Source organism: Myotis lucifugus, unplaced genomic scaffold (genome assembly GCF_000147115.1).
Source record: "Myotis lucifugus unplaced genomic scaffold, Myoluc2.0 scaffold_0, whole genome shotgun sequence".
Classification (NCBI taxonomy): domain Eukaryota; kingdom Metazoa; phylum Chordata; class Mammalia; order Chiroptera; family Vespertilionidae; genus Myotis; species Myotis lucifugus.
This window is the reverse complement of record NW_005871048.1, coordinates 42,556,298-42,580,935: the sequence shown is the minus strand read 5'-3', so window position 1 is coordinate 42,580,935 and position 24,638 is coordinate 42,556,298. Positions and strand designations below refer to the sequence as shown.

General features: G+C 40.3%; 1 protein-coding gene across 8 annotated transcripts in view; it reads left to right on the top strand.

Annotated features, from left to right (window-relative positions):
- The window catches only part of PIK3R1 (phosphoinositide-3-kinase regulatory subunit 1), an 83,888-nt gene that overhangs the window by 32,881 nt on the left and 26,369 nt on the right, over nucleotides 1-24,638 (top strand). For 2 of the 8 annotated variants that reach the window (XM_023751216.1, XM_023751268.1), the window contains 2 exons: nucleotides 23,123-23,215; nucleotides 23,642-23,776. In XM_023751216.1, the coding sequence (XP_023606984.1) occupies nucleotides 23,123-23,215; nucleotides 23,642-23,776 (228 nt within the window). Of the gene's footprint in view, nucleotides 1-18,280; nucleotides 18,753-23,122; nucleotides 23,216-23,641; nucleotides 23,777-24,638 lie in introns of those variants that run through there. The other 6 variants (XM_006081382.3, XM_014452175.2, XM_023751233.1 and 3 more) reach the window with 4 other exon arrangements.

Genomic DNA, 24,638 nt, shown 5'->3' with positions numbered 1-24,638 from the left:
GTAAAAATTCCTGAATTCTTGATTTGATTTTAAAATATTGTAAAATTCTAGATTTAATAAGCGTGCTGGAAGTGTGTACTCTTGGTAAAACCTTTGCAGCACATCTCTGGTAGTCTCACTGTGCATGAGGTCACTCAAGGCCTTGGTTCAGAAGATAAAAGGTATAAAGGTGTTTGTTAAGTTGGTTTTTCAATGTAATTTATTATGTTAAGAAAAAAAAAAGTAGTTTTTAAAATGAGTTTGTTCGAGCCCTAATGGTCCTCAAGGGTTTCACTTGTTTGGCGGAAGTGAGGGGGCTGGACATGTGTGAGCCGCTGACTAACACAGGAAATGCATAAAAGGGTGGGTAGGTAAGTCAGCCTCCAGGTCGGGGCTGCGTGTGTGGAGAGCTTGGTTCCTGTAGATCTGGATTAATCAGCCACTGATTTCTGATGGTCAACCCAGCTGCAAACAGTAAGAAGCTTTTCTAATGGGCCAGGATTACAGATCCTATTCTTTCTTTCAAACCTTCCAGCCTTTTCCTGAGTCCAGTTTTCAGACTTTGCAATTTTTTTAAAGTCTTTCTGTACCCACAGAGGAAAGCACACGGTTGTCAGCACTGTGAGAGGGGAAAGAGCAAACTGCTTATCGTCCAGGGAGGGACTGGATCAGGAGTTGTACAGGGTTCCACCCCATGGGGGGTTGGTGGAACCTTGGCTCTGTGCACAGGAATGGCTGGCTGATCTTGGAGATGTTCTGGTTGGATCATGAGTTTGAGCTTGGAAAGCACTGCCTCCAGTTCACCAGCAGGAATGAGGCAGAATTCACGATTTGGTGTCTTAAGACTTTAATGTTTGCCAAATGTTTGAGCAATCCCTCACATCCCATTGAACTGAAGAGCTTATGACTTGTTTCACAGTAAGTCCAGCAGAGATTAAAAAAAAAAGGTCAGCCCCTTGCATCTCTCTTCTGCTGTTCAGACGAAGACCTAAACCACCCTAAACCCCTCTTGGCACACTGTCCCAAACCGAGGATCAGTGGAATTACAGGCTCAATTGCAGGCGGACTTGAGGAGTTTGTGACTGATGACGGGCAAGTACCTACATGTGTCTTTCATTATTCGGTTGCCTTAGGAGATGCTGTTTAAGTTGGCAGATAGACTTATTGAAAGCAAAGCTTGTCACTGGTGAGATTACTGATTTCACCAAAAAAAAGAAAAAAAAGAATCAAATGCCAAGGGAGATAGGGAAGGGAGTGTGTAGGATTTAAAAGTATGGGGAAGCCGTCATGTTAACAAGAGAAAGTAGAATTAAATGTGGTTTTCATTTGTTGTACTGCGTTTGGGATGATAACGTTTCAATAGTAAACTATAGGATGTGTGTGTTTTCTGAATTTCAAAATCCTAGAAGTTATTTAGAAGTTTTAACTTGTTTTATCCCCAAATCATATTCCGGCAGTAAATTAGTATTTTTTAAGAGACTTACTGGTGACCAGAGCAGAGGTTTATAATTCCTAAGCCAGAGGCCCCAGGCCTTTTTGTGGACTATTTATTTCCTACGGCTTTGTTATGTCCTTGGGCAGAGTGTGTGGGGAGTGTTGAATGACCCATCCTAACTCTCTAAGCAACTCACCTATGTGCTGGCCCCCGCTACCTTTCAGCGGCCGCTGCCTATGCAGCGTAGTGGTTATAAAACCAACCTTGTTGTGCTTCTCTCCCCGAGCTTCCTAGTTCGGTTGTTTTGTCTGTCTGTTTTTGTTTTTCACATAATACCCGACACAGTAGTTGGTGGGGGGAAAATTGTAATTAAGTAATTCAGGATGAGTGTGAATTTATTTTTACCTTGTCTCTTTTTCCTAGCAATGCTAATTATATCTGCATTGCTGTTTTTCTCCCCAAATTAGTACTGATATGCATACTTTTTTCCTTGAATGTTTTTGCTTCCTTGGCTTCTTTGTTTCCATTCGCGAATTAATGGTCGGTGGTATTTCTGATGGCCACGGTTTCGATTTAAAGTGGGTCTTCGCTCACATCTTTGCTTTTATGCATTGAGCTGTGGCTTCTCAGTGTCCAAGGCTGTTTTATGACACTTATCCTACGTTTCAGACAAGGGCTTATGTGTCCCATAGGACTCGAACTGCACTTGGAGAGAGAGCGCAACTAGCAAATGGAATAACTCTTTCTTGTGAAAGGTTCCAGCCCTTTTAAATGAGACTCGGAGAAATAGAAAACAAATATTCTTGGGAAGAAACTGGGTTCGTACTTGGCTAGGAATTTTAGGAAAGGAAAGAACATTTCCTCTGGCCTCAGGAGCACATTCAATGTGAAATATCACTGTTTTCAAAAGAGCTCAACTTAAATTTATCTCTGGGTCATTTATTTGACTTGAAAATAAATGGATCTAGTCCTCATAAAAGAAAGGGTTCAGAGTCCTATTTTAAGTAAACTGAATAGTCCAGTAAGTTAGGCAAGATGCTCCCAGCATCAGCTATCAACTAAAAACAGCTGGAACGTGTAGAGGTGTTTGCAAATACCTACCATGAGCTGGGGGATTGGCGAAATGTGGTACAAGTTAGTTCCAGCTGCACACATTTGCCTTATTAGAGTTCTTTACGGTAAATGAAATGCTTGCTTCATTTCGGTGTAGTCATTTCTCTCAGCACTTGACTAAGCAGGTGGCAAGTTTATTTAGTTGAAGGAATGCTTGCAAACAATGGACTATAAACCGATCTGTATCAGTTCCAAGAAAGAGCTATTAAATGTCTTCCTTTTATTTTCCCATGAATCCCATTTTTTGTTTTGTTTTTGTATTTTTATAATCTTTCCCAAATCTTGAGTGATTTTTAAATGTTTGCCATTTGGTCATAAATGCGGCACGTAAACGTTATATAAGTCAGCTGACCAAACTTTTCGTTTGAGCAAACTTCTGGTGATCGCTCTGTGAACTTCCTGTTCTTATGGGACTGTCAGCAAATATAAGGCCAGACCAGGAGAGCGCTGTTCCTGACAGAGTGATTCCGCATTCTAAATCTAAACATAGCTGTTCAGAGGTTTTGTTGTTTTGTATGGTCAAGTCCCTTCCCTTATCCTCCCCCTCTTCAATTAGGATGGAAAATTGAAAGTTTGCTGAAAATAATTTTGAGTGGGATTTTAGATTTGAAAAGGAGCAGAGGGACTATTCAGTCCAACTTGCCAAAAAAAAAAAAAAAAAGAAAGAAAGAAAGAAAGAAATAGAGGATAAATGATGTAGTCTTGGGACACTGGAATCTCTTTATAAAGCAGAAGTCATCTTAAGGTATTTTCATCTAAAACTTCTATTCAAAAGGACATCTTTTAAAAAGCGTTGTTTTAGTGAAGTCTTCAATTAAAAAAATGACCCCGGCTCTGGCCTGGTGGCTCAGTTGGTTAGAGCGGCGTCCCATACACCAGAAGTTTGTGGGTTGGGGCCCATAGGGTCAGTGTTTCTCTCTCTCAAATCAATTAACATATCCTCAGTTGAGGGGAAAAAATTTTTTTTTAACTTTAAAAAATGACTCTGTGTCAGGAATTCTAAGGGTAGGATTATGGTACGTTTCTGGAACACTGGTTTAATATAATATTTAGGTTAACTTTACATTGGAGCTGGCCCGAATGGACTAAGTGTTGAGTTAGTTACCATGTGTAACTTACTTTTTACAACTTGGATGCGATTTAAGGGAAGACACCCTGGGAAGTGCTTAGCTCTGGCTCATAACCATCATCATGTTTCTTTTAGGTCTTAACACTTTATATAACATAGGAGAGTAGATTGCATTAAGTACAGTCCCCTTCTGTTTTTTTTAAATGAGGCAAATGAAGCAATATCTTAAATTAAGTCAGGGTTTCCTGAGGTTCCGGAATCTTATTCCTAAATTTTCCACTGGGTAACCTCCAAATCCTCCTCTTGCATTTGTCCCCGGTTGGCACGAGTCAGGCCACATTTTGTACCATGAGTGGATGCGGTGCTGCTCTGAGCTGCCCTTGCTGGGAGGGAGAGCCATCCTTCGAGGGGAATAAATCTGGGGTGGCCTGGAACATTCGTCATGGGGCGGCTCCAGGAGCTTTTTAGAGCTTCACGTGTAAGGTTTCTAAATGGATGATGAAATTTAACAGCGTCTAATTTTCTAAAAATTTACGAAGGAGGATTGTCTCAGCCCCTGATTTTCGAGGTATTCACTTTGTAGTCCTCTCGAGTTTTTGTCAGATACAGGTTTTTCCATGCCACGGATGTGAAAGAGCAGCCCACTCGCACTGGTGAAGGGAGGTTAGTGTTGCGCCGGAACAAATGGTGAATTCAGGGCTTCTCCCCAGTCTTTGGAGGTATTCATTTTCCACCAAGCTGCATGCGAATGGCATCTTTATCTGGGTCAGCCTCTGGCTCAGCCTCATCGTCTCCTTCAGCAGTGGGTTAAACAAATGTCACTTGTCAGCTACTTATTCGTGACCCTTATGGACCAAGCATTAACTTGAAGCCAGGCTCCGTGAAATAGTCCTTGGGGGAAATGGGCCCGTGAATTTATAATGAGCTGTATCTTCATTTTGAGTACTTTCATGGTACTGGATTCTTTCAGGACCCCACCCTGACTGTTCCCACTGCTCTTCTTAAAACTTGGGAGGGACTCGGAGGGCAAAAGTGAAGCACATTGTCAGTGTGAAGCAGCTACTTCCTCTAGTATTAGTAACTTGTTGTCATTACCCACCCCTGTAATGGAGAGATTATAATATGCACATTCATGAATGTTGTTTGGAACATTATTTATACTTTTGCAAAATTCCCGAGAAGTGATGATGGCTTAGGACTTTGGTCTGTAAGATGTTTCACATTAAAATGCTGATAACATCTTCAAAAAACCGCAGAGACGTGGGCTTTGCAGGCCTGGTGAAGGAGTGCCTTTGTGGTTTTATTCTTTTCTCTGAAGCACCCAGTTGCAAGTATTGATGCTGAATTCATAGGGGCGTATTCACAGAAATCTTTAAAACCTGGTAAGTATCTGTTTATTTAAAACAACACCTAAGCCCTAACCAGTTTGGCTCAGTGGATAGAGCGTCGGCCTGTGGACTGAAAGGTCCCAGGTTCGATTCCGGTCAAGGACCATGTACCTTGGTTGCGGGCACATCCCCAGTGGGAGGTATGCAGGAGGCAGCTGATGTTTCTATCTCATCGATGTTTCTAACTCTCTATCCCTCTCCCTTCCTCTCTGTAAAAAAATCAATAAAATATATTTTAAAAAATAAAAATAAAAAAAATAAAACAGCACCTGATTCAAAGCAACTTGGATTACCCCAACTAGGTGTTTTTCTGTTCTTTAATGAAAGTAGCCTGAACTTACTACTTACTTACTAATCTATTGCCTTTCTCTACTTTGACCTCCAATCCCTGCTTTTCTCTTTAACTTGTCTTCCTTCCTCTCTCTCTTTTCTTCATTCCTTTCTTCCTTCTCTCTCTCTTTCTTTCTCTCTTTCTTCATTCCTTTCTTCCTCTCTCTCTCTCCCTCTCCCCCTCCCCCTCCCTCTCTCTGTTTTGAGGGTTAAAAAAAGGTATAAAAGTATTTTGTAATCTTTTAAATGCTACAGAAATTTAAGGTGTTATTGTTATACTTCTTAATTTTGCCATTGTGGTCTGAAGCTGATGGTTGTTGAAGCACTGACAGTGAGCAGGGGTGGGTGTCCTATATGCTCACCTGGTCTCAGCTCTGCTGAACCCATTGACCGGAGTGTTTTAATGATCTTATTTAGACACATTTCAATGACTCATTCATAGCAAAGCAGTGAGGAGTCACACACGTGCATGTGTGTTTTCAGAGAAGATTATGCCTGGAATTCTGCAATTAGGAAAATTTGGCCGGAGACCCTATTAACATCCACCAGGTCCGTCTGATGTGGTAACACGAGAAGCTTAGTTGGTCATTCCCATTGCAGGGCGGCTGTTGATCAGACCCTGACAGGGAGGCTGGTTTTTGAACAGGGGAGACAGAGGGCCCCACAAGACGCTGAGCAGTTCATGGATTGAAAAGGAGGGTTACCAAGAGAATGAAATAATGGAGGCAGAAAAATTTTCCCAATTTGGGAAAGGAAGACAGATGCTGAGGCCGGTCTTCTTTTTTTCATTTTTGTAGGCTTTTCCTTTTTGAAGAAGATCAGTGTTTTCCCCCACCCTTTTGGGGCTCCGTGCCCCTTCACCTGTGTGTGTGTGTGTGTGTGTGTTTGTGAAATGCCGGGGGGGGGGGGGGGGGAGTGAGGCACTAGTATTTGTCCTGTGAGAGAGAGTGTCCTCCTCAGGGCATGGCCACCAGGGAAAGGCAGGCAGGCTACCACTGTGATGTGTACCACCAGGGATGTAGGATGCTGCGTGGCCCACAGTCTGCGGTGGGAGCAGCAGACAGGTGAGAGCTGGTGGCTCAGCCAGGCCCAGCTTACCTTCACATCCGGTTGTTTTCCCAATTCAGCAAGAAAAGGGATTCATAACTCAATTAAATGTGGACAGATGGACAGTAGAAGTTGCCTCTTCCTTACAAAGAGCTATGAAGTTTCCTCGCCCCACAAATTTCACCCCCTCCTGTTTACCACAGATCCTGCTGAAATGCAAATGTAACCCTGGAGGAGAAACCTCTGTTAACATAGGGCCAACCTTTAGTAATTTAATGTTGATCCCATTTATGCCTTTGGCTTGCTGTCTGTAAAAAGACCCCAAAGGGGAGTAATATAGGCATGACAGTCAGTGAGGGTTAGGAAAATGGACATGCTACACTGTGAAGTTAAAATGTACCGCTCATACTTTTTCTTGTGTTCTGCAAAATGGCCTTCCCCTTCCTTTGTTCAGACTTTTCCAGAACAGATTGATTAACATTTTCAAATAGTCACTATATATGGCAAATATCTGGGGTTTTTTGTTTGTTTGGTTGGTTGGTTGGTTTTTGTTTTTCCTAACACCATATCATTGTTTTTTTATTGTTCATCAATAATTTCTGAACTATTCATATACTATCTTCAAGTACTGGGTGAGGAAAGGACTAATACTGATGGGTGTTAAAATCTCGATGCTACATTATTTCAGGGTTCATGTTCAGTATTGGTAGCAGAAATACATAACATAATTGTTCAATTCTTTTCCAGAATCAAGTTCAATTCATAATACTATTCATAGAGCACTTGAAAGGAACTTAGAAATGATAACCCGATCCATATAACTTACGTCTAAGGAAACTGAGGTCCAGAAAGATTCTACATAGAAGAGTCGAACCGGTGTTCACTAAAAACTTGCATGTGTCAGGCCCCCGACACAGCGCAGGGTACAGGATTAACGTCCCTGCTCTGGAGACACTACAGCCAAGAGCAAAAGGAGCAGAGGGGTCGTTTAAACCCAGGTCAAACAAATTCTAAAGTGATTGTTCTCTCATTTACATTAAGTAAATTACCCAAGGTTTCTTAGTTAAGAATCTCAGATGGATCCTAGTCAACCATAAGTTTCATCTTCAAATTGTCCTCTTTGAACAGGAGTTCTTGAACATTTTGGGGAAAATGGACCTCCTTATAGATGAGTATGAACAGACACTCTTTGATCACATCCTCTGTGTCCTGGTCCAGTGAGTTTGGGAAAGATTCCATGAGTGACTTCCCAGAGCTGCCTTCTTTAAATGTTGATTTATATCTGAAATTAATCTTTTCAAGCTGTTTGGTGCAGGTGGTATGGACACAACTTTACAGACCGCACACTTCCTCCTGAGAGTGAGTTTCCTGGGTAGCATCATAAAGTAGCACATGCTACTAGGGTTTGACCTGCATAGCCAAGCCCTAAAACCATAAATTCACACCTTGAAAGCCTTGCTAACTTGATAAATCCCTATGTCAACTGTCTCTTAAGGTGGGCTCCTCAAATCCCTCCTTAGATTCAGGCACAGGCATCCACCCACTGCCTTCAGACTCAGCCCTGAGGAGGAGCACACGCACTGCCATTCTGTTCTGTTCTTGTTGCCTTTCCTGAATAATAATTTTTGATTCAGGACCTTTTAGAGATTTATAATGTTGTCATATAATCTGAGATGGGAGTTGCTTGCCACTTCCGGTTTCTGACACCCAGAAAATACTTTGCATTTGGAGAAAACAATAGCTGCTTGACTTTTTAAAGGAAGAGTTGCTCTTCTGGGTCCAAACTGGAAGCAGATATTTGAGCTGTGCAACTCATTTTTTTTCTTAGAAGTGTCGGTTAGGAGTTGGGCTTAAGCTTCATGTCCCATGTACTTGGAAAAAGTAGGGCTTTAGGCCTGAGAGCAAACCACATGGGCACCTGCTGCAAGGGAGACAGCCTTTGGCAGCACAAGCTGTCACTTAAGTTCCTCCATCCTTGTCCATGGTCCCATGTCATGCTGCCTTTTTAGCAGGAGTTTGAAGCCCAGGATGCACTTAGTATGGTGACCAACACAGTTGAGATTGTGTAAGAATTGATTTATTAAAGCTGCTTCTTCTGGATAGAGGGTGTGTTAACCAGAGACTTTGAATTTGAAGGTTCCGGGCTATAAAAATACAGGCCAGTGGACCATCTTATCAGGAGGGAAAACAGCTCCCTAAGGCACCTGCCTCTGCCTCCAATACTAGGTACTCATTTCTGCCTCCTCCCCCTTTAGTATTAACTTTTGTTCATTTAGCTTGTAGCCAATATCAGACATATTAATGATCACTAATTTCATAAATGAAATGATTGCAGCTGTCAAGATGTGAACCTCAGCAGACTAGACTTTCTGACTTAATAGCTAGACTGTGACAGCTTTTCCCTGAAAATGGGACCTATGTCAGCTGCAGTCAGCTTACTGTGCCTAGCAGGAGGTACCAGACCAGGGGTCCTCAAACTACGGCCCGCGGGCCACATGCAAATACAAATATTGTATTTGTTCCCATTTTGTTTTTTTACTTCAAATAAGATATGTGCAGTGTGCATAGGAATTTGTTCATAGTTTTTTTTAAACTATAGTCCGGCCCTCCAACGGTCTGAGGGACAGTGAACTGGCCCACTGTTTAAAAAGTTTGAGGACCCCTGTACCAGACACACTTAATACTCATTCTAAGGGTAGCCAGAAGCAGACAGAGAACCATCAGATGAAACAGCTTTACTGATCACGGCATATCTGAAGAATCAACTTACAGGTCTGCCTAATGTCCCCACCCTGCACGGGGCATTGTGATGGACAGCAGGACACCTGCTTCCTGGTGTTCTTCCTGTTGAATGAACACTGCAGGTGCCCTCGCTCCCTCCCATCCATCCGGGCTAAACGCCTCCACAGCAGCATTAAGTTACCTTACGCGCCAAGAGCAAAGAACGCAGAACTCTTATTTGATCCTCTCGGGATATAAGGAACTTGGTTCTTCATAACTTTTTAGTTTTATTTCAAAACTCACACTTTCTCCAGAGAACCAGATTCACACTGAGAAAACCGAAGACTGTCTTCTAGAGCCATGCTGCCCAGCGCAGGGTCCACCACCACGTGTCACAGTCACACTGAGCCATGGAGTGTAGATGAGCTAAGAGTGTAGAAGAACAAAAGAAGAACGTAATATATCCCATTGACAGCTTTTATATTAATTATACAGGCATGGGCAAAAGCAGGTTTACAGTTGTGAGTAGGTGAAACAGGTTATTCTTGTATTATTTCTTGTATTATTTATTTGTAATACAACTGTAAACCTATTTTTGCCCACCCCTGCATGCTGAAATGATAATATTTTGGATATCTAGGGTTAAATAAAAGATTTAACCTGTTTATTTTCACAGGTAATGTGGCTACCAGAAAATTTTAAATCACATATAGGGCTCATAATTGGACCTCATCATTACAGATTACTAAAAGCCATTTTTTCCTATGAATTTCTGTTATAAATTCTGCTTGGTGCTGATTTTTATATTCTGTTGGATTTCTTTCTTTTCTTTTTTAAAAAACTAATTCAGTTTCTAACTTTTTAAATTTATTAGGGTGACATTGGTTAATTATGTGGGATTCAAATGTATTGTTTTATGATACTGATATTCTGGACTTATTTTTATGTATACCTATGTCTTGTCTTCCAAAGTGATCAGTTGGTAGAGATAGGGCCATGGAAATGGTTGGCCTCTGTGATTTTCAAGGATGAAGAGGGTTGGTTGTCATCATGAATGGGAAGTTCTCTCAAATAGTGGACGTAGATCAGATATACTCAACATCTGGTAGAATCTCATAGAATTTAAAAAATACAGTATGTAGGAAATGGGCCGATCAGGGAGTGGCTCTTCTTGAGCTCCCTACTTTCTGGGTCTGTTCTTTAACTAGAGAACTCTTATCTTTCTAACTTTGTGGTCTGGCTCTTGGCAGTCCAGTTTCCAGAGAAGTGCACTGGGCTGTACCAAGAAAAGGTGCAGTCTTTACAGAAACTATATGCCCTGAAGGAACTCATGGGATGACACTGATTAGTATACAAGGATCCCTTGGAAGGAAGATGACTTTATGTCTTCTAAACCAGATAAGCTCTGTCACTTAAATCTTGGCTCTGACTGGTACAGCTGTGTGAGCCCAGACAAATCACTTAACCTCTCTGAATCTCAGTGTTCCCCTCTGTAAAATGGGGATGATGATAGAATTTTCCTCATGATGAGTAATTTCAGACAGACGTGGGCTGTGGTGTCTGCTCTGTCAGACACTAGTCAAGTGACCTTGCTGTAGTCACCTAACCTCTATCTTTCCCATCTACAAAGTGAGACTGATGTCCTTCACAAGGCTGTTATCATGACTCAAGAAAATGACCTAAGTGACTAGAGCAGCATCCAGGCCAGTGACTGTTTTCTTTCCTCCTCACCTCCCTCAGCCTGACCTTCATGTTTCATGATCTCCACCCCCCACCCCCTAATTCATGATATATAGAAACCGAGTTAAAGTTACAGTCTCTGATTTGTGGTAGTCTTGACTTTAAGAACATGTAATCACTTAGTTGTCTTCTATTAGATCTACATACAGACATTGGAGAAATGTCTTAGTCCTTTTGAATTTGTTCATTCTGACAGGCTGAAATTTTATCTCACTTGAAAATACTACTTCAAAAAAGCTTCCCCTCCCTCTGTTAGAAATTATAAGTTAAAGTAGCCCAATGAAATATGATTAAATTGTGTCATTTTTAATTTATTGAATGTCATTTAATTTATCCTCCCCTACCCCCCATATTTGAAGTAATTTTTTACTTGGTACCAACTTCATTCATCCCCCAGGTGATTTTTTTTTTGCCAGATTTGCAACAATGAAGTGCCTAAAGAGAAAACAGAGTTGTTTTGAGAGTAACTCATGATTAAATGTAATTTAGTAATTTTATGTTGGTCATGTGATCTCTTTGGTTTTATCTTCCAATCATGGAATCGAAGGACTAGAAATTATGTTACAACTTCTTAGCAAAACCTTCCCACTTCCCTGATGTGGAAGTGAAGGAGGAGAGCTATTCAGTTGTTTTTCCCCTTTGATTGACATATCTGGAACTCATATCCTCATCTATTGTCTAATTTTTTGTTCTATTACTTCACAATGGCTTTTCAACTGTTTTCATTTGCTATAGTAACCATGCATAGGTAAGGAGTATTTTTTTTACATAAAAGTCACAGAAAGGATGCAATGTGTTATAAATCCCTTTCTATTTTCTCCAAGAGGTTACATTAAATGGCCCCCAAAAGTATTTTCTGGCCTAAAATGAATTAGTGCCTTGAAATAGATAATGCAAAAAGTGACCAATAGGGGGAAACCTAATATAGCCTTTTAAATTAATTTGCTTAACTTCTAGCCCCTTTTAAAAAATTACCCAAGCTCCCATTGAAGCCAGCAAAAAACATCTGTTGTTTTATTTATAGCCACAATTTCTAAGAAGCATATTCTATAGCAGATGAAAAAGAAGTTGACAGCTCATAATTCATAAAGTTACTGAGGCCTAATCTGATAGAACAAAATGTACAAAACTCCCTCCCATGGCTCAGGCCTTATCACTTCCCTTTCAACTGAAGAGCAAGTGGTGCAATGGAGAAGTGGAGCATAGGTGGTTAAAGAAAGGCGGCTCTGAGATGAGAATGCAGAAAGGAACACCCTGCAGTGATCAGTGACTGCTGCCACCTCTCCCCCCCCCCCCCCGCCCCCCAGCCTCAGTCACCGGGTACTTTTAATTACAGGTGTTTTCATTTTAGCAAATCAACGTTTTCCTTACCATTCCCATTTTTCACTGGGAAGTTTTAGTCATGTGCTGTCTACAAATTGTTACCAGTATATTTTCTAGCAAGAAACTCGTGTTGATTAAAATTACTGATTGAGTAGTTTAATCTGGGTCCAGTTACTTTTTTACTTCACTCCTTTACTTTCACCAGCTAGCTCTCGTTTTTTTGACATAGCCACATTTTTTTCTGCTGACTTTTAAGCAGTTATAAAAATATACCCAGTTCTCAGTGATCACCTATCTATCTGTCTATCTATCTATCTTATTTTTTGCTTAATTCTGAGACTCTTGGGGTGCACAGGCAATCTTCTTTCTGTAATCAGCATATGTTTTATATGTTGCTTCTGTTCTATCTGTAGGGCCTCCTGTATATCAGTATTGTTGTGTTGTTGTTTTTTTAAAAAGGGTAGATTGGTCTGGCACAAATAAGTGTCTAGCATTGTATGCTTTCTTATCCTAAACTTGAGAATCTATAATAATAAAAGCTAATATGCAAATCAACCGAACGGCTGAACAGCAGAACAATCATCCGACGACCTTCTGGACGAAGCCAAGGCTGTGAGGGCCGAGGCAGCGAGGGCTGAGCCCCTTGCACGAATTTCGTGCATCGGGCCTCTAGTTTAATGATATGATTCAACTGCTGCCCAGATTGGCGCATCTAAAATCATTATACTTAAAAAGAAAATCATAAACAGAATAAGCCATGAATTTTTTTAGCTGGGAAGATCACAATACATGAGATGTATGAGAATTTATTAGCCCACCAGAACTAATCACATTTGTCTGAGGTAATGAAAGTATATTGCTCATTTAAAAAAAAACCACACACCACAACTCTGATTCCTCACACAATTGTTTAGGGTTGTGTTTACTTTTATCTCAAAATTGTGCCCTTTATTATACATGGATAGCTTAGTTTTGTATCAGTGATTTTTAAAAAAGCTTTAAATTTAAAAAAAAAACCCTGACTAAATACTATATCTTATTTTCTTATGTAATGTTTATGTATTAGCTGGTAGGGAATTTTCTATTCAATATTTTCTGGCCTCTTGTCTTTTTTGCCTTTTTTTTTCCCCCTTCCCAATCCCACAGATAGTTTTCTCTTCTCTCCCTCTCTCATCATGAGCACTTTTACTCCCTTCATATACTTATTAAGCATATCTTAGTAAGATTTCATTTGGAATCCTTTGAAATATAAGTTACAAAATGTATGTGCTTGTAGGTTATTTGCTGGACTCTTTCTCCACCCAACGATTAACCAGAGTAGTCCATTTGTACCTTGCCGAAAGTGATAAGTTAGCCAGCCATATTTAGCTGAATAAAACCCATTACGTCCTTGGGGAAGAATGTGCTTAGTTTAACCTTATGAGAAAATATTTAATAAATGCTGTCCTGAAAATATTTAGCCTAGCTGAGTGGGCTGGCAAGGGTTCAATCCTGATAAAGCCGAGGTGCTGGCGAGAAAATGGCCCACCAGTCCAAGCTCAAGTTGAACAAACACACCTCTGGTCACTAAAGTTTGTAATTGTGCATGTGTCCTGTTGCCAAGTGCTTTTCCATCCACATCCTGCAAAGATTTTTCAAGCTCTCCCTGGCGTTGTAACCACCAGAACGTTGTCATGTGGTGTGTCTGCGCAATGAGGGAACTGAGATTCAGAGTGGCTGTGGCTGGCTTTGAAGTTGACCAATTCTTTTAAATCCTACTTTTACCACTTACTGCTGGCATGACTCTGGGCAATGTGCTTAACTTTTCCTAGTCTCAGTTTCCTCATCTGTACAATGGGGATGGTCATCATACGTCATCATACCTCCAGGGTTATAAAGATGAAATGAGACAAAGCACTGAACACAGTTGTCAATGCCAGGTGTTCAATGCATCAGAACTACCAGTAGTAGTGCTAGTACTAGCAGCAATTGTAGTAATTGTTAGATCAGCCTTTCTAGTACTTCCTATCACTCTCCTCCTTCCACCCCCCAACCCCATCACAACTTCAATGGCTGAGTCCTCGAACGTAGCAGGAGGTGGAAAAAATTCTGGTGTGGGCGTCAGGAGAACTGGGTGCTAGTCTTCAGCCTGAACTGACTGTGGGAACTTGGCAAGTTGTGGCCACGTGACTCCTTTCCACAAGGGATACACAGATGCATTGAGCAGCAGTGCCTCTATCGCTAGTCTCTCTCTTTTGGTATCTAACTAGGTGTCATATCAGATCTAGTTAGAGTTCTTGGCTAGGCCCTCTGCGTCAGTCAGCAGCATCTGCCCAACACAGGTTCAGAAGTTGGGCTACTGGGATCTGGGGCATTTAGGCAATAAGTGTGAAGTATGACAGTTGTCAGGATCCTGTCTCCCACCGTGATCTAGATTTTCTCTCTGTGACTGATGGACTCATCCTAAATCCTTGCTACTCAAAGTGTGGTCCACGCACCAGCAGCCTGGGCATCACCTGGGAGCTTGCTGAAAATGCAGAACCCTGAACCCCACCCTAACCTACTGAAGCAGGTTTTTACTACGCACATTGGGTTTAGGAAGCACTGCCTTGGGAATGTTTGCTAAATACCTAAATACAGAATTGGTATTTGACTTTTTCCCCCTTAGACTAAAGGTTTCTTTCCTCTCTGTGGGCGTAGTATAGGCAGCCTGGGCTTCTATGATGAAATCCCAGAGACTGGGTAGCTTCAACAACAGAAATTTGTTTCTCACAGTTCAGGCGACTGGAAGTCCGGGTGCCTGTATAGTTGGGTTCTAGGGAGGGCTCTTCCCTAGCTTGCAAACAGTTGTCTTTTCTCTGTGTCCTCACATAGCAAAGAGGGAAAGAGGAAGGTCTCTGGCATCTTTTCTTCTAAGGGCACTAATCCCATAATGATGGCCCCACCCTCATGAGCTCAACTAAACTTAATTACTTCCCAAAGGTTCCATCTCGAAATACCGTCATATTGGGAGTTGAGGCTTCAACATATGGATTTGGTGGGGGAGGAGGGTACAGTTCAGTCCATAGTAATTGATTTCTGTAACTTACTTTGAAATATATAAAAAAGGTAAGAGATTGCTGGATGGATATGTAATAAAACAGTAAGATGTTACGTTTGGAGTCTAGGATGAGGATATATGGGGGATTCACTACAGCTCTCTGTACTCTTTGGTATCATATGTTAATACATCAGAGAGAAAAGCCTGTTCTCGCTGTAGTTATTAGAATGGACTCTAGTGGTTCGTTTCTCTGATTTCTCTCCAGGCTTTCTTCAAACTGCCTGTTCCGCCTGGCTGGACAGATTTTCCACTTTGGCAGCCCCCCCTCCTTTTGCTCTCTCTCCTTGGTCAGCCAGCGCTTGCTTCCGTGCAGTTAGTGAGGTTCCTACCTAGATCAGAACACTCCTTTCTGGTCTTCCGTTTCACCAGTAATATCTTTCTATCCAGTTCCTCTCCGCCCTCTCCTGATCCGAGGAGCTTTAATTCTTACGGGATTTGGGCTTCTCAGGTTACACTGGAAGACCTGGCTTAATTATTTGTAAGCATTTCTAGCTTTGCATTTTATACCTTCGACTGTGAAATCTACTACCAGATCTAAGTGGGAGAGAAGTGGGTGCTTCCACAGGGTCACCCTGAACCACGAGGGAGACAGCAAGGCTCACCCTGAGCCCCAACTCCCTCTTGTTGTTAAAGGCAATCCCATTGCTTTCTCTTTATGGTGTTAATTACTTGCATTTCAGAATGTTTTATAATGAGGGAGAATTATACACATTGTACCAACTTGCTTATTTTGTGGGAGTAAAACTGTGTAGCTTTACTTCACACACTGGAAAGTACTATGGCTGCTCATGGGATCAAGCATCAAATACCTGGTTACCCTTTCAATTAGGGAGACAGCAGGCAGTTTGGGGAAACTCATTCTAGGTGTCTTTCCTGAATGGGGTTTGTAGACTCTGGTGGAGAGAAAGGTCCAAGCTGAACTTAGGGTGACTACTTATGAGCTTTGCTACCTTGACCAAATGACTTAATTTCTCTGAGCCTTAGTTTCCTAAGCTTGAAATTGGGGATAATAAGGACACCTTTGAACTGCTATAGATTATAAATGAAAGCATGTCTGTAGAATATTACTGGGGTGTGGCTCCTAATTGATGTTCAGTAATAGTCACTTATTTATTCTACAAATGGTCCAGCACCCATTTTTTTTCCCCCGTTTTTTCCCTTTTTCTTTTCCCGGGGGGGGGGGGGGGGGGGGAGCGGGGGGGGGCGACGACTCTTAGTCAACTTCCTCTGGAATCTTCCTAAACCAACAGACCAACTTTTCTTATAAATCTTTAACCTAAATCCCACAGACTCAACTATAAATTATTTTCCTGATGGAGAGGTGAGTCCCTTTCTTCCCCATTTATCTACTGCTCAGCATTTTAATTTGCTATGCACTGTAAACGGTAATCTTTAAATCAGACTCCAATTTAGGTGATAAGAATCACAATAGCCTGTCAAAAATTAAGTAATCTTGAGTTTCAGTTACCTTAACTCTGAGGCTTTAGCGGAGGCCATCAGAAGCAAAGCTGTAATGTCTGTTTATGTTTAATAAGGTCTTTGCCTGCTATTTGTTTCCTATACTAGTTTGCTGTCTAGAAATAAAACTAAATGGGTAGAGGAGTTTAGATTCCCTTCATTTGTTTTTAAACTGTGGAGCAGAAGAGATAAGTGGGAGAAGATGAAACAAAGATATTGAAGACTAATTAATTAGTTTAGGGTATCTGAAAAGATTTGCAAACTTTGTTTAAATCTGTTGACAATTCTTTTAATTCCTTTCAACTAGTTATCTCTGAACATGATATAGTTATGACTGAAGATTTGTTTTCACATCTACTCTTTTTACTTCTATTTTTAGTTGCCCATATTCCCTCCTCTCCCCAAAAAAGCTCCTTTCCACCAAGTTCAGTATCATTCCAACTTCATTTTTTTTGATATTTGGAAAACTGAAGAATAATAACTCAAATAGATTTAGTATAATGGTCCTTATAGGGAAAAAGTGAAATACTGTAAAAATAATGTGATATTTTAAATATGACTTCTGTAAAAATATTGAATATGTTTATACATAAAATAAAAATGAAAATGCAGGTGTCTACCTTCTCATGCTTTCTGTTTGCCACCTTTAAAAAGTATTGAGAATTCTTTGTCTTAATAATAATATTTTCTGATTTTAAAATGTGCCATTGCAATTGAGTATTTTAAAAAATCTATTAATAATAATAATGAAAAAGATTACATGAATAATTCTAAATTAATCATAGCTATCCATTAGTTTGTGCTTTCTACATACTGGGCACTACGCCCACCATGTTGATTTATAGTATTCATTGAATCACTATTATACTAATAATTATTCCCATTTTACAGATTAGGAAACTGGGGTTCAAATTAATTAACATGCCCAACATTACACACAATAAGTGACAAAACCAGGACTAAAACCAAGGTCTCTTTGGCTTTAAACCTGTGCTTTTAATAATTTCTCTACTACTGATGAAACAGGTATACTCCACATTAAGGAACCATAAATGTTTTTATGCTTCGCTTAATTTTTTTAGCTGCAGTGTCTTAGCCAGCATTTGTTATGGCTTTGCCCATAGAGCTTTAGACGTTTAAACGCTCAGGGTATTAACCATTATAGGCATAACGTATGAGTGTGCTTATAAGGTTTATTTAAGAAAAGTATTGGGATTTGTTGGATTCTTGCTCACCAGAATGTACACTTTTTTATTTGAAGTAATGAGGTTGTTTCAGACAAAAATCAGGTTTTGATTCAGCAACAGAGATTAGACAAACATCTTGACTTAATATTGATCCACACTTTGCATATACACACTCTCTTCCACGTATTTGTATTAGATTTTAAAAGGTAAGGGGCAGTTTTTCATGTACTTCCAAGCTGCTTTCATCAGTAATGAAATACTTGGCTTGGGCAGTCTCTGGAGTCCCAGAATTTCAGCTTAAACTTTCCATTCGTCCCTGCCAGGCACTAAGTCTAAAATATCTTTTTTTATGGAGACCGCCTCCGAAAGGTGCGGCTGTGTGCTGGTTTCATCTTGCACTTTGTAGCGGTGTTGGCACCATGCAGTGCGAGGAATGCCACTGTCTCCCACACACCGCCAGTGCCCAAGGACTGTTCAGGCCTGTCCATGTTAGTGGTTTGGGACGGGCCTGAGTTTGGAGAGAAGGCTCTCTTCTGTCTACGTGATTGGTTGTCACCAGGGCAAAGGGGGGAAAATAGAGCTAGTGGAAAATGCAGAACCTGATGTGTCATCAAAAATTCTTTCTGTAGTTTGGGGCACCCAGTTCAGTGCTGAAGACCGATTCCTCTTTTCTTAGGAAACAATACGTCTTGGCGTCTCCTCTTAGACCCTACTGCTGTTCGTTGTTTTTTTTTTTTTTTTGATTTCTTTCTCCTTACGTAATACTGATTTCTTCTGATGAAAAAAACGATTCAGCTAAGAATCTGCGTTCGCCAGACTTGCCACCCAGACTTATTACACTGGCTACCACAGGATTCACAGCTAAAAAGCATTCCTCATTCAGGTATAAAAATCTGTCTGGAAGATGCAATCTAATGAGAATTTATGTGCAGACTTTATGAGGAACATGCTAATTTCTGTTTTGTTTGATAGCCACCATAGGTGATCTATATTTTTTTAGGTACATTACATTTTGGTTTATTGAACTGTATGATGTAGGGCTTATCAACGACTTTTGAAAGAACAACTTACCAAATTTGATAATTCCTAGCAGTTGTCATTTCCTGTTGGAATTTTTAAAAATGAGATCTCATGGAAAAGTAGATATCGACCTTGGGTATTTAATATAATTAAAGGAATCATTGATTTTAGGATTGTTGAAATAATGAATATTTTTGCTTTAGAATGCTTTTTAGACTTTTGATGTTAGTGGATCCTTTTGCCTGAAGTAAAATATGTGAACTTTAAATGTTTCTGGGTAGGACTTCCATATTCCCTGTTTAAATATTTTAAAGGGGAAATGGATTGAATCACAGATATTGTACTAGAGAATAGGAAATCCTTGCATTGTTACTTTTAAAAATCGTCTCCTTGTAAGTTTACCTTTTGAAACTCCCATTGTAAAACCTTGATCAGCTGTGATGATTCATACATTTAGGTAATAAAGCTGTTTTCTATATTAAAAATTCAGTAGGAAATTCAGTATATTTTCTGTACTTCCTACCACATACATACATCTAATTTCTTTCTTTTTGCAGTATTTTGGTGTGTACTCTGAGAAAAGTTCCAGATACCTGATAGTTATCACAACGCATTTTAGAAACTTCATATAACACTTGTGGGAGTGAAACAAATGATATTTTATAACTCAGGATACTGAAACTAAACTACCGTTTTTGGTGTTTTGTTTTTTGGTGTGTTTTTTTTGCCAAGGAAACATTGAAAGAACTGGGGAAAGAAGGATTTGCCTTTTTTTTCTTTTCTCCTTCAAGCTAAAGTGAAGAAATAGAAAGATAGCCAACTCAGTAATATAACAGCTGTTGGGTATATATTTCAATTCACAATTAGGTGAAATCTTTAACATTTAATTTAACTTTCATATTTGCCTGCAGAAATGATTGTTTTGATAAGATTCTGAAAGGAGATAAAAAGTAATTCCATTTTCAGTTGCCAACTTCAAAGATTTGCTTTTTAATTTAAAAAACATAATGCTTGTGTAATTTATGAGAGAAGAGAAGGTGGAATTGGGCATGTTAATTGGATGAGTGTTGGATGGATATGTGGGTTCGTGGATTTACGATTTAACTGTTAGCTTTCTGCATCTTGGCATGTGCTAAGACCTGTAAGTTTGAGAGGGCTAAGAAGAGAATGACAGTGAATCCTAATTAATAACATTTCTGCACATCATTTCTCTACCTTTATGTTTTCCTTGCTGATAAGATGATATTTCATTTTGTTCAGTGAAGGCATTTACGGGGGAGGATATTTTTGTGAGCTGGTAATCTTTGAAAGGCAAGGGGAAATAGTTTTTATATAGTTAATTTGAGGAAATTAAATGGTATGCTCTTTCATTTTATAGTATTTCTTTTTATAAAGTTTTAAGTTAAAAAAGTCTATTTGAGACTTTCAAGGCATTTGTATTTTAAGTGCTTTTTAGGTATGCTCACATTTTAACATTTAGAGCAGTGATTCTCAACCTTCTGGCCCTTTAAATACAGCTCCTCATGTTGTGACCCAACCATAAAATTATTTTCGTTGCTACTTCATAACTGTAATGTTGTTACTGTTGTGAATCGTAATGTAAATATCTGATATGCAGGATGGTCTTAGGTGACCCCTGTGAAAGGGTCGTTCAACCGCCAAAGGGGTCGCGACCCACAGGTTGAGAACCACTGATTTAGAGACTTGGGGATGGTATTGTTGCATTTTTTTCAGGGAGTCACCCACATGACCTTGCTTATCATAATAGCACATCCTAAAACTTATTACTAATCCAAAAAAGATCACTAACTCCATCCTGGATATTCCAATTCCAGAGCCCTGTGGTGGTACTCTGATTTCCTAGTAAAGTCTCAAGTGGCCCATAGGCCCAGGCAGGTAAAGGAAACACAGGAGGGGTAAAGTTCCCACTCAACTGTCTGCATAGTGACTGTCTGGAAAGTCAGTGGCATATCTCTCCTGCCTTCAGGAAGTCAAAAAGGGGTTTCAGTGATGTTACAGTAGCACACGGTCACCCAGCGATCACCTTTGCATGCCCAGAGTTCAGATGTGCATCAGCCCTATGTCCAGGCGCCCTGTCCTCAGGGATGACTTTATAATGGGGGTCCCTATAGCACAAAGCCAACTCTGGAATCTGTCATCTGCTAGGACTGTGCTTTCCAATACTGGGGTCACTAGCCACATATAGCTATTTTAATTTAAGTCAATACAAATGAAAATTTCAGTTTCTCAGCCCCAGCAGCTGTGTTTCAAGTGCTCAGTAGCTACATGTGGCTAGTCACTGCTTTATTGAATAGCACAGCTATGAGGACATTTTCATCATCACAGAAAGTTCCACTAGACCAGCGGTCACCAACCGGTGGTCCATTGAGGTCCGAAAGGTTGACGACCGCTGCACTAGACAGTGCTGCTGAGGATTTTCTCCCATAATTTAGCTCTTTTGTCCTAGGTCCATGGTCAGCAAACTGCGACTCGCGAGCCACATGCGGCTCTTTGGCCCCTTGAGTGTGGCTCTTCCTAAGCCTTAGGAGTATCCTAATTAAGTTAATAACAGTGTACCTACCTATATAGTTTAAGTTTTAAAAATTTGACTCTCAAAAGAAATTTCAATTGTTGTACTGTTGATATTTGGCTCTGTTGACTAATGAGTTTGCCGACCACTGTCCTAGGTGATTGCAATGGCTAATAGAGATGGGTGGCAAGATCAGGTGTTGTCTATCACAGGACATGCTGCAATCTAAAAGGGCCTTAGACATATTCTCTGAGGTCAAAATTTGTTAACACAATTTTATTTATTTTTGTATCGTAAATCTGTTGTTGCCTTATATAGACTCATAGTATTAGAAAGAGGACGGCTCATTAGAAATTTGCTTAACATGATATGTGGCTTATAATAATTACACACCTAAGATTTCACTGAAACAAAATTGTAAATATTTAGTCTATCTTATATAAACTATTCCTAGATTGAAGTACACCGTGATGAACCTTAAGTGTCTAAAAAGTTATTAATCAATAGCCACTAAGCAGGTTGCACATATAGATGTTGTCATAAAGACTATTATTTTACCTATATTTTGCAGTTTGAGAAATTTAGCTCCCTCTTCTGGTTTATTATGAGAAAAAATTTTATTTAAAATGTTTCATATGATTGTGGAGTGAGAATACAGTTATCAATGTAATGTTGAAGGACATCTGTGAGAAAAAATTTTATTTAAAATGTTTCATATGATTGTGGAGTGAGAATACAGTTAAAAGTGGGTTCATGAAAGTGTCACATTTCTTAAGTGACCAAAACAGTGTAAGCAGATAAAGGTTATTTTTCGCTTAAAGTATTACAAAGGGTATTACATAAGTGTCCTGATATTAAGTGACCAAAACAGTGTAAGCAGATAAAGGCTTCAATGCAGGTACAGGGGGACTTAACCTGAGTGCCAAGTGGCCAGTGATTGTGTCTATTGGCTTCCAAATCTGATATTGGCCTACCCCTGACATTTTTGGGGCTTTGGACAAGAATACAAAAGGAAACCCATGTACCCCTGTGTCTGAATATTTTAAAGTTGTGAATTACATTAAGAAACTGCCGAAACCGGTTTGGCTCAGTGGATAGAGCATCAGCCTGCGGACTGAAAGGTCCCAGGTTCGATTCCGGTCAAGGGCATGTACCTGGGTTGCGGGCACATCCCCAGTGGGAGATGTGCAGGAGGCAGCTGGTCGATGTTTCTCTCTCATCGATGTTTCTAACTCTCTATCTCTCTCCCTTCCTCTCTGTAAAAAATCAATAAAATATATAAAAAAAAGAAAAAGAAAAAGAAACGGATAAAATCTGTTCTGTCCTCCTGCCTGTACAGTTATTTATTCATAATGACCAGGAGGCCACATTTCAGGGGCCTTGCACATCCAAACTCCATTCCATCTGAGCCCAAGGGGAGGGAAGCCTCCCCTGGGGAGGATGGACCTAGGGAAGAGGCCAGGAGGAGACTCCAGGGCAAGGAATTTGGGGATTCCAGATGAGTATTCTGAGTGTGTCCTAGGAGAGAAGGCCGTGTGTCTTGGCCCCCAAACTCACAACAATGTGGGAAGAGGAACAGCTGGAGGCTTGAGTTTACTACTGTCAAACAGAACTAAATTATTTTGTAATTAAATTTTCATTGTTGCTTGAGGTATTTCATTGCCCCAAATTAAATATAATCATAGGATTTTGTTTATTTGCAGCTTTGACCCTTCCGGATCTTGCAGAACAGTTTGCCCCTCCTGACATCGCTCCACCTCTTCTTATCAAGCTAGTAGAAGCCATTGAAAAGAAAGGTAATCTGACGGGTAGAGGGAATCAGCTAATTTGTTATATCCTTGTTTCATGGGTGTTACAACTTACGTTTGACTCTTGGGAATTCATCAAATCCTGTGCTAGACACCCAAGCGATGTGTTGCTGTGTACTGGGGACATAATCTTGGTCTGATTTCTTCCTCCATATTAACATGTAGTTACTCTATGGAAACTATTAAATTCTCCATAATTTAAAAAATATAATTAACTTGCTCCTTGGTGAACAGGAAATTTTGCCAAAGTTATTGACATGCCAGATAGGATTAATAGTAGGAGTTGACTTCCAAGAATATTTGGTACACATCTAGAATAGATATTGGATGGAAACTGGAATGTCTTCCTGGCAGCAGGCTCACAGGTTCTCCAGAGAGCTGTGTTTCGCATGCTCACTCTGTTTTGTGTCCTAGGTCTGGAATGTTCAACTCTGTACAGAGCACAGAGCTCCAGCAACCCAGCAGAATTACGACAGCTTCTTGATTGTGGTGAGTGGCATGGAGCTACGGATACAGATGGCAAAGACAGTGCTTACCTTTCTGTTTTGGGTAAAGCACAAAACACTTGAACTTAACCATGCTACCTTCTAAGTTTGAAGGGAGCCCAGAAATCAAGCATAGTTCCCTCTGCCCTATTATGGTAACAGTGCAGACCTTTGATGTTTGTCTCCTGTGTTGGGGTGTGTGTGCACGCCTGCCGGTAGACATGTTGGCCATCATCACAGCCATGAGCCTCTGGAGTTGCAGAGGAGAGAAACAGCCTCTTGGGATTTCTCTGGCTCTGCATATCTACCATCTTTCTCTGACCCTGCAGTTGGCTACGTCTAACTCATCTGGATCAGTTTAAAAAATACTTATCTGGCTGTGTCATTTAACAAATGTCTCTTCTGACCTTTTCCTTTTCCATCTCTTTTTCCTTTCCTTTTCTCTTTCCTATTCCCTTTCCTTTCTTTCTGTCTTGCTTCCTTCCTTCCTTCCTTTCTTGTTTGCTTGCTTTTTCATGCCATACTTACATTAAGTAACATCATGATATTGTTATATTCCATGGTGTACTAGTAAACCAACTCTGAAAGAGGAAAAAAGCCCTGGTTGGTTGCACTTGCCCATTTCTGTGGTGTAAATATTCTTACCATGCTCAAGTTCCAACTCTCCTGTTATCACTGAACTCCAGCTTGGGCAGAATTGAGCACAGTTACAGTGGCCCTTGTGAGTGGGTACAACCCAGCTCCTGCACACCAATTAATGACATCAATTAATTCAACCAAGTAGTGGTTCTGTTATTTGCCCCTTCCTTCTTTTGCCAGACAGAATAAAACTGTACAAATGTGAATAAATTTATTTGCCATCACTTTTATATCAACTTCTATATCAACTCTCAGATCCTTCATTTCTTTCCAACACTTTTCTTTTG